This window comes from Balaenoptera physalus, assembly GCF_965194825.1.
Source record: "Balaenoptera physalus genome assembly, chromosome: 10".
Taxonomy (NCBI): Eukaryota; Metazoa; Chordata; class Mammalia; order Artiodactyla; family Balaenopteridae; genus Balaenoptera; species Balaenoptera physalus.
In genome coordinates, this window is record NC_138889.1 from 65,945,118 (window position 1) to 65,955,657 (window position 10,540).

Sequence of the window (10,540 nt, forward strand, 5' to 3'; positions counted from 1 at the left end):
TGATGGCAAAAGTGGTTGTTCCTAAGGGCTCATTCCACGCGGCCTTTCCCCATGTCCGATGTTCCAAGTCTTCTGATCCTCTATTATCTAATCTCTTTCTTTTTGCTCTTCTGTCCTTCTACTCCTTCCAGTAGGCATTAGTCTGATCTCACATCTCCCCATTCCTTCCTACTCTCTGTCTTCTCCCATCCTCCTGTCCCTCCACCCCACCATTCTCCTGACCCTTCATCTCTACTGTCCCCACTTCTCTGCCCCACGTCCTGCTGCTCCTAATCTCCTTGTCTCTAGTTCCTCTGTCCCTCTGCCTTTTCCATTAGACGTTGACTTTTGGATCCCTGCTCTATTACTTTTGCCCACAATTGGACATTTTTTCTCCTCTTTCTGTTGTCAATGAAAACTGACAATCAAGTTAAGCCAAACTAAAGCTTATAACCCACGAGACAGACTCTCAGAAGCTCTGAGAACTGTTCCACCTGTTAGAAGTCGAAGGCACAGTCACAGATTTTTGAGACAAAGGATGGTACATCAAAATGACATACTGATATTTTACATAAAGTTCACCAAAGATAAGTAGTTCAGGTAAGCACGTACAAAGCGAGCAGTAAGTCACCATGACCCACATACAGAGTTGGGAAAGAATGCGAATCTTTTAAAAAGTTACATTGCTAGCATCAGAAGAAAGGGAAAGAAGTGATCTTTACAGTTGAGCAGGCACTCCCACCTTTGGGGAGCTCTGGTTAACGTGTAATGCAGATGCACACCGCACATCAGGGAGGGAGGGAAGAGGCCCAAACAGGCAGAGAGAATTTTATGTTTAAATTTTCTCGTCCTGCCTTAAAATATAAATTTTATTTCATCACTGTCCATTACTCAAGCTGGTTTTGACAGAAAATGAGTTCCTTCTATGGAATTTCTTTTCACTGAAAATGTTCCATCTTAAACGATACATCACTCATCTGAACACCTTTATCAAACCCTTTACTTCAGATTCATACAGGGAGAATTCCAAATCCCAAGTCCTGAAATGCTTTATAGAATCCATTCGTTCTTTAAAACACTTCCTGCTTTATCGAGGGAGAAATTTTGAGGCAGAACTTTAGCTCCCAGTTCGAGGAGCCCTCTTTTTTCGATATGTCCAATAAAGACTGCATACTGAGGGCCCTCGCCTCACTCCCTGTCTGCTTCTTTTCATCTAGCAGCCTATTCAGTTCTCTGCAGCACTCTCCCCTCCACCAGCTGGCTCCGGTCCTCTTCCACCAGGTAGGACATGGCATGAAAAAATTCCTATAAGCTAATGCGGTACTTCTGGATGTACTTCTGGATGTCAAGTCCCTCTTGGTAACTGTTGCTGCTCACAAAAGCAGCAAGGCTGAGCCCATCTAAACTGTGCTTACTGAGGTCACCTTCTTCAAACACGATGCCCTCAGCTGCCAAGGGGCACAGCCCCTCAGGACCTTGTCCCGGGTAAGCTCAGAGCAGACCCCAGGAGCACTGTGGGGCAGGAAGGTGGAGATGTAGGCCATGAAGATGTCAGTGCAATTACCGGACATCTCCAAGACCTCTCTGCCTTGCTCTATCTGCCCCTTCAGCCAGGAGCAGACCACGCAGCAAATGCCTGGAACCTGACATGCTTTGTTAGAGGACATCATTTCTTTGTACAATGTCAAGGGCATTTCTGGCTTGCTCCTCATCTGTGAAGTAGGAGTTGAAATACCTCTTCCTCTCAGGCTTCTCTGAGGATGTGGACATGGTGTGGTTGTCTCAGCAAGGACTCCAAATTTCACAAAGCCAGCGCCCAGGTGGTGATGAGAAGGGCGGATCTGGGAGCATTAGCATTCCTCCCCATCAGAAGGTGCAGCACATCCTCCGTGGGACTGGACCTCGGCCTCTTCAACCTCTCTGCAAAGGGCCCCTCTGCAGCTCATCGCAGTCATCAGGATGAACAGGAGCCACTCCAGCTGCATCAGAATCTCTGTGATGGGCACTTGATTTTCCCCACAACGCCAGAAGAGGAGCTGGCCCAGTCTGCCCTCTGGCAGCAGGACCACTTCTCTGCAGCTCACATAAAAGACATCATCCAGTTGGCCTGGGTACAGGGTGCCAGTGGCCCAGTCCAGCACCATTTTCTGGCCAGTGTTGTCTTTCCCATGCCAGCTGACCTCTGTAGCACCACTATGGGTGGGACCTGGGAGGACTTTCCCCCTGGATCTAATAGAGCCTCCACTGTAACAGAGTCACAGTGGACTGGGGCAGACAGGCAGATGACGCTGGGCTCCCTGAGCTGGGCGTGGCCACCAGGAGCAGCTGGTTGTAGCCGCCCTGACGCCCCCTTCCTGCCGCTCCTCTAGGCCATGCACATGCTCTCGGTATACTTCTCCATAATCTGCGCTATAGAAGTGAGGTGTTAGGGGTGAGATGGGAATAAAAAGAGACAGACTCTGGCCTCTGCCCTTTGGTTTCATCTTCTGTGCCCCAGAACTTGTATCTCTCTGAAAGTTATACTTCTAGGGGCATGGGGAGCGGACTGCTGTTCGTGTGTATGAGGGTGTGTATGCATGTGAGATGTGCACGTGCCCATCTGTACGAGTGTGCGAGGGTATGTTCTGTGTGTGGGGGGGGGGGTGTCCGTGGGGTGCGAGTGAATGCTTATTTCCCCATGTGCTCACGGGAGCGTGCTATGGACGCTTGTGTATTTTTGTGTGGGGAAGGCGTGTCAGTGTGCAACGGCACGTGTGTTTGTAAGAATACATATACATGCAAAAGTCACTGTGTGTGTGAATGTCTGAGTGTTCATGTGAAATGTCCCTGTGTGAGATGGTGAGGACAGAGAGAGGAGAAAGGAAAGGGAAGCTGGAGAATGGTGATGTCACAGGAGCCTGTTCCTGGTAAAGATCAAGCCAGATGTTAAAGATAAACCAGCTTCTGAGCAGGAGCGCCCCAACTCTGAGTCTATGGAACCCTCCCATCTCTCCGTCAGAGGAGCTGTCAGGCCTGAAAGGACCCTGTGGAGGGAGCACAGGCATGGACAGACCCTCCATCCTCCCCAGGCACCCACTAGAAGGGATGGGGGCTGTTTAGGCGGCATGCCCACCTCGCCCTCTAGTGGGCATCAGTCTGCTGGCTCCTTGAGAGAGCAGGATGCAGGGGCAGGCGGTCCTCCGTGAGAAGCAGCCTGAGCTGCCTGCACGAGAGAAGCTGGGGAAAGGTCTGAGCCCACTCCCTGAGACTGCTTCCTCTGGTTAGCAGAAACCCCTTCACCAACACCACCCCCAGCCTCTAAGCCCCATTTTTCATACTCTCCCCTCCTCTGGCATTACAGTCGGAGACAGGAGTTGGGACATTATGGCCATAAGATACCCTAGTCTTTCTATTAATAAATCCCCACCCTCAGCTCAGGCCCTCCACCTGGCAGTGGTCAGAGCCTTCAGCTGGAGGCCACTAGGACCCTCAGGCACTGGGGCTCCCAGGCAAGGGCAGAGGGCAAGAGCAAGAGAAGGCATGAATTACAGGTTATGCGGGGGGTGGGGGGTGTCTCGAAATGTCACGGGGGAAGGAGAGTCCAGGGCCACCCCGACCTCCTCTCTCCCCTGCTTCACTCACCATTTAGACACATGTGGCTGAGCTAGTCCACAAGCTCCAACAGGTTCATGGCTGTCAAGACCTTGAGCACCACTTTCACAGCCTCCTGGGCTCCACACATTAAGATCAGCCATGGAGCCAGATCCACCCGACTCAGACCCTCCATCTCCCCTCGGGCCAGGTGGCACTGGCCCTCCAGCAGGTTTCCATCCTTTAAGTGGAACTTCAATAGCTCGAAGTTATTGTCCTCAAGGTCACTCAAGGCCCCGAGCAATGCCTTCCGGGGGGTTGCAGGCCAGGGTCATGGTGTTCAAGGTGAAGGGTCGAGTTCAGACCGGTGACCTGGAGAAGAGGTGAGGGGAGGGAAGAGCAGGCTGAGGACCCCTCAGCCCGCCCTGCTGTCTGGGTGCTGGGCAAGCCGCTGAGCACAGGCCAGGGGGACACACACCAGGCACATACAAAGTTCCAAGAAAGGTGAGCAGATGAAACACACGCAGTTTTCCTAGTCGGTCCTCTCTGTGTCTCTCTGTCAAGTGACGTGTGATTGTGCCAGCAAATAAGTAGGAAGGTGTGCGAGTGTGTTGATAACTCTCTCTCTCTTTCTGTCTCTCCTTTCCTCCCTCCTCCTGTTCATCAGGCTCTGTATGCCTCCTAAGACAATGTGGTGAAGAAAACAAATTATTTTTAAGTTTTAGAAGTGACCCCTCACCAGCTGTGTGAACTGTCAGAGCTGGTGCGTACTTGCTGGGACTACAGAAGTACGGCAAGGAGGTAAAAAATCTCTACTCATCAGCCCATTGGCCTCACGCCTCAGAGCTCAAGGAACTCAGCCACACACCGATTGCAAAGCTGGACATCTTCTTATTCAGAGAAGGAGACTAGTTCAAATAATGGTAGGAGAAATGGCCACTTTGAAGGCTACTTTGTGCCAGTTGACTTACAAATATTAGCCGATTTGATCACCACAGAAATTGTCCCAGGTATCACTCCAGATGAGAAATTTGACAGTCAGAGAATGTTCCAAAGCTACACCAGTGTGCAAAGACGTAGGATTTAAATTGTGGCTTATGACCTGGGTAGATGGAGAGAGACAGAAAAAGATGAAAAGACAAAGACAGAAGACAGACGCAGAAACCAGGTAGTTAGGCTAAATGCTACCCAAAATTGGAAACATTTGGATACTAAAGAAGCAGAGAAAAGAGAGCAGGCTCTTGAGTTATGCTTAAAATATAGAATATGTTGGCAGGGTGGTGGTCTTCAGAAGAAGAAAAGCAACAACTGATAGAAAGCTTTCAGAGTGCAGAATTACACCCGTGATCTATAGCCAACGGGGAATCTATCTCAGTAGCAAAATGTCTGAGAGTGAGCAAAAAGTATCTGAGAACAAGGAAAGTTGCTGAGAGTCAAATGTCAAGAGTTCTGACTACACATCAAAAGAAGAGAGAAAACTTTAGGACTATGTTAGGATGCAGGGACTTTGGGTGCAAGTCATAGGGCAGTTTGGAAACACAGGCCTGTTGATGCAAGAGCAATTGACAATAAAGCCTCAGCCTCCTCTGAAAATCTTTGCTGTTGGTGGAGCTAATTCAGGAAATAGCAAGAGAAGACAGCACCAGAGCCTGCCAAGGCAGCGTGCAGTCTAGTCTATGTAGCCTGTATAGGCTTGGAGAGCTGTGGGTGAGGCAGGGATGACTGACAGGCAAGGTCCTGGGGACTGAGCTGAAACAGATCCCTTTTTCTGATCAGAGAGCTTCCAAAGCCAAACCTGGGTCCACTTAGCCCAAAGCCACTAGTTCACTTCTGCCTGGTGGTGCTGGAATTAAAAGGATGGGTGTGACCCCCTGACACCTACCCTTTGATACCCAACAGGCCCTAGTACACGTGAGGCTGGAACAGATGAAGGACCCCCTGAGCCCCGGAGAAGCACAAACACACATTCCATCTGATCAGCAGAGGAAAACTTGACCTCATTCCTCGATATATTAAAGTTGAGAAACAAGGGATGGGCTGAAAGGATGAACTCACCTGTCGCCAAGAGAAAAAGAGCCCAGCGGCCCCTCTATCTCCCTCTCTGAAGCCCAAGACTCTTCCACAACTGGACTCCAGGCAGCCTGGGCAGTTTGACTCGAGAGGCAAAGGAATGGGGCACTGTCACCACCACGTCCTTCACCATGCCTCCATTTTTTAAGTTGTTGAAACCACTGGAGGATGTGCACCGCCAAAATGATAAAGAGGAAGACGGGAGCCCCATGAAACAGGAATCCAAACAAGGAGAAAACAAGTTCTAGAAGGCAGCCAATCAGAGGGCCTAGACAGCTGACAGGCCAGAAGGAGAGACAGGAGACAGAATTCTCAGAGACACCATCTTGAAGGAAAAAAAGGACTGACAGATGAAATGATGCTCCTGGCCTCCTGAAAGATCCTACTGAGAAGCTCTCTGGAGGCATGTAAAAACTAACAATAAGGACCAAGAGAACCAGACAAATGGATGAAATAAGGAAATTACTAGCTCTAGGAAAAACAAAAAAATAAAAAGAAGAAAAGAAGAACAAAAAATATTACCACCTCTAGTGAAAACAGAAAATAAGAAAGACAGAAGTGACATAATAGTAAACTACAACACTCAGGTGTGAATGATGTTTGCCTAGAAATAATGACACAACCATTAAATATTGATCTAACTAAAATGTATAATATAACCATATCGAAAGGATAGTGGTAGAATGTTCCAGCATAGGAAGTCAATAGGTAATGCCTAAAATTGATGACTCAAAATGTAGCAGTAGACTGTATTATTTAGAAGTGCAGAGATGTAAGAAGAAACAATTAATATCTAAAGTAGTTGTTTCGGGGAAGAGGGCCTGGGGGAAGTGGGGAAGGATAGACCAGGGAACTGCTGTACTGGGAGCTTATTGACTAATGCTAATTGACTTTTTAAACTATGCTAATTGACTAAATGACTAATTTGCTAATTGACTTTTTAAACTATGAGCACATATTATTCTGATAAAATAAAAATGAACGAAGAAAGAATAGGAGGTAAAGAAGTGAAAATAATAATACTGTGTTGCAGATATGAAAGCTGCTAGGAGACTAAATCTTAGTTCTCATCACAAGGAAAAAAACTCCATAACTATGTGTAGTGATGGATATTAACTAAACTTACTGTGGTGATCATTTCGCAATATATGCAAATATTGTGTCATTATGTCATACACCTGAACCTAATATAGTGCTGTGTGTCAACTATACCTCAATAATAAAAGAAAGGAAAGGAAAGGAGAAAGGGAGGGAGGACGGAAAGAAGAAAGAGAGAAAGGAATGAAGGGAGGGAGGAAAGAAGGAAGGAAGGAAAAGAAAAGAGGGAAAGAAATAAAGAAGTTAACATGTATAGACAAATCTTTTAGGAAGCTTGGTAACAAAAGGAATTAGAGAGCTAGAGAGCTCCGGAGGTGATGTGGGAGATGTAGGGACAAGAGAAGGTCTTGTTTGTTTTAACACAGGTGGGGATGGAAAAGATTAGAATGCTGACAAAAGCATCAATAGAGGGGTCAGGTTAGAAATGCAGGCGAGAGAGAAGCACCAAGGGCTGGAACGGAGAACATGGACTGAGATAAGATTCAAAGTGAAGGCGAAAGATTGGCTTTGACAGGAGGGTGGAGGGAACATCCTATATCCATGCCTGAGGAGCAAGAGGGGTTCACAGAGCAAGGAGGGTCTGTGGGGTTTGTGGTTAGACAATGAGGGTAATCATGTCTGATGGTCCCATATTCTCGATGAAGCATGAGTTGGAGCATCTGCTAAGGGTGAGAGGTCTAGGTGGAGAGGGAAGAAGCCCTGGGAGCCTCTCTCCTGTGCACCTTTCCTCCCGCTCCAAGGCTCCTGTGCCCAGCGCTCAGCGAGTTCTCCCAGAGTCCAGGAGAACAGGCAGGAATGGGAATCGGTCTCTCCCAGAGCCTTAGCCCAGCTGAGGCCAGAGACAGAAGCAAGACAGCAAAGAACCGAGCCCAAAAGGGAATGACACAGTCACATAGATCACGTGACAGAGCGAGCAGAGCGGAGAGGCCACTTCCTGCAAAGGGTCTGCCTCCCCTGCAAAGCTCCAGGGCTGGAGATCACGGGGCCAGGACCTGAGAGCCACAACCTGAAGAAACTATAGAAGTGAGATGCAACCATCCAATTTTAACTGGAGCGTGGAGGCAGAAAATGAAATGAGGCCTCCCTCCCTGTTAACCCTGGCCTGGCCCGTGGGCGGGACTGATAACTGGAGCGACTGAGTCCCAAAAAGGAGACCGTGGGCGGAAACAGTCAGAGATACAAAGAGATGCAAGACACAGAAAGTCAGAGAGAGACAGACAGGAAGCAGTTGATGGGTATGGGTCTCTCTCACATACACACACACATTTATATAGTCTCTCCATAAATAAGGGTTTTTTGACAGCAGACTCCCAAGAAACAAGGGTAACCAGAACTATGTGTGGAGGAATTGGCATTTTTGAGTCAAGCTACCGGAGTTCCCTGGTATTATGATCTCTCCCCACGCACGGAGGCAGATACCAAGGCGAAGCTGAGTACATATCTTCACCCTCCTGGCCCCAGGCCTCTTTCTTTTTTTTTTTTTTTTTTTAATTTATTTTTATTTTTGGCTGTGTTGGGTCTTGTTTCTGTGCGAGGGCTTTCTCTAGTTGCGGCAAGCGGGGGCCACTCTTCATCGCGGTGCGCGGGCCTCTCACTGTCGCGGCCTCTCTTGTTGCGGAGCACAGGCTCCAGACGTGCAGGCTCAGTAGTTGTGGCTCACGGGCCTAGTTGCTCCGCGGCATGTGGGATCTTCCCAGACCAGGGCTCGAACCCCTGTCCCCTGCGTTGGCAGGCAGATTCTCAACCACTGCGCCACCAGGGAAGCCCCCCAGGCCTCTTTCTGCCTAACACAGGCAGGGCCCCAAGCCCAGTCCATCCTCCTATACAAGGAGCTCTTTGTGAAGATGAATGGTCACCACAATGGTCACCATCTTCTCCTTTGCACCCTGGTCAGTTCTGATGGAGGAAGCATGCAGAGTGGGTGAGCTTAAAGGTCCTCTTGAGACAGGAACACCCACAGCCATTTGGAAGTATCTATCTCCTGTAGGAGAGGCTGTCTCTTCTCAAAAGTACTGCCACATGGCCTTGGAGGAGAAGACCTGAAACCTCCCCATTGATGGGGCAACAGATAGCAAGATGGCGGTCAGTAAAACAGACAGGCTGGCAAAGCACACGATAAAATTGCAGTGGTCATCCGTAAAGTTGGACAACTCTGACATTTGCCTTCCACAGCAGGTTCCTGAGTCCCTGGAGTGAAGGACAAGCCCTGCGTCCTCAATACCCATCTGTGTTCAGGCAGAGGGCGGTGCTGTGGCTTGTCCAGGGCTGCTGTCCTGGGGTTTGCTTGTAGGACTGAGGTAAACTTGATGAGGGTGCAGCCTGCAATAAAGGGCTTGTGTTGAGATGAAAGCGGGGGGCTTTACCCAAAAAGGCTAAATGTAGCATCATCAATAAGTGGAGTGTGAAACTCAGTCAAAGAGAGAAGCTGGGGTCACAGACAGAACCTGACATTAGGGGCAACACTCATGAATGAGAAAGGGAATTGAAGTTAGAGGGAAAGAATTCAGTCTCCTCAGGGGATAGAAAGCAGAGACTGGGATGGGATGGGCAGGGTCTGACAGAGCTACATTGAGATACGAGACTAAGTTAACAGTTAATAACATCCCAAGTACACCACAGGCATGAACAAGGAGCCCCATGTTAATTCAGTCCCAGGGGCTGGAAGGAAGGAAGGAAGGAAAAAAGGATGGAAAATGGAACTTGGGGGCCTGGAGAGGGGGGAGTCAGGGATGGGCTGAGGTTAACAAGCGAGAGAAAGAAGCTGCACTGACCCAAAACCAGGGGGAGGGAGGGAAGGCCAAAGGCAGGTGTAGAAACTAAGATGTGGATATCAGAAAACCGGAGAACCGAGAGAAGGGAGTGCCAAGCCAAGTAGGCAAGCAGGAGACTGGTCCTGGAGAGCCTGGGAGACAGGCAAGTGCTATAAGTGATGGGTCGCCTGGTTAGGCTGGCTTTGGACAGGGTGGCAGCCAGCTGACGGGGCTCAGTTGCTATGAAAACACTCACCCATGCAGGAAGCAGGTCTGTGGCAGCCACAGAAAGTGCCTGCAGGCAGAGGGCCTTAATGGCACTGAATTCCAGTGTAACAGAGGAGTGTCCCGGGCTGGTGGGGCCTGGGTGAGGAGCGCAGCTTCCTGAAAACTGCCTGCGGTGGGCAGAGACAAACTGCTGGTGGGAGACAGCCCACCAGCCTGCCTGTGCCAGCCCCAGCCTGCAGAAGGACAGGGTCGTTGGCCACTAAGGTGCAGTTCCTGGGCAGCTCTAAGTCCCAGCTGCAGAGCTGAGAGGCCCTGGGGTGCCCCCTCGTGGTCCTCCCGTAGCTGGAACTGAAGCCAGGGCTCCCTTCACTCCAGCCATCATTGCTATGGGGGATGGGTGCATCAAGCTACAAGCCCCACCTTTAACAAGAGCCTGCAGCTGTGACCCTGGTCTTGTCAGGCAGGACTGTCAAGCACATTCCTCAGGACAGCCAGGAACCTACGTCTGATGGGGAAACTTATGTGTCAATTTCACTGGGGCACAGGATCCCCAGATATTTGGTCAAACCTTTTTCTGGGTCTGTCTGTGAGAGTGCTTTTGGATGAATTGAACATTTAAATTGCTAGACTGAGTAAAGCAGATTGCCCTCTGTAAGGCTGAAGGCTTGAATAGAACAAAAGGGCTGACCCTCTCTCAGGTAGGAGGGAACTCCCCCTGCCTGATTGTTGAGCAAGAACACTGATCTTTTCCTGCCTTCAGACTCAAACCGAAACATCGGCTCTTCTAGGGTCTGGAGTCTGCCAACTTGGGGGCTAGAAGTACACATCGGCTCTCCTGGTCTCCA

General features: G+C 49.5%; 1 protein-coding gene across 1 annotated transcript; it reads right to left on the reverse strand.

Annotated features, from left to right (window-relative positions):
* Positions 1–250: 250 nt before the first annotated feature.
* Positions 251–3,871, reverse strand: NLRP10 (NLR family pyrin domain containing 10; the record flags this gene model as incomplete). Its single annotated transcript, XM_082476786.1, is given in 16 exon segments — positions 251–964; positions 967–1,055; positions 1,057–1,224; positions 1,226–1,284; positions 1,288–1,442; positions 1,445–1,637; positions 1,639–1,728; positions 1,730–1,780; positions 1,784–1,906; positions 1,909–1,937; positions 1,940–2,128; positions 2,131–2,227; positions 2,230–2,318; positions 2,321–2,383; positions 3,601–3,622; positions 3,626–3,871. Coding segments are annotated over 16 exon segments (1,710 nt in total), but the record flags the coding sequence as incomplete, so codon positions are not given.
* Between the last annotated feature and the right edge of the window lie 6,669 nt (positions 3,872–10,540).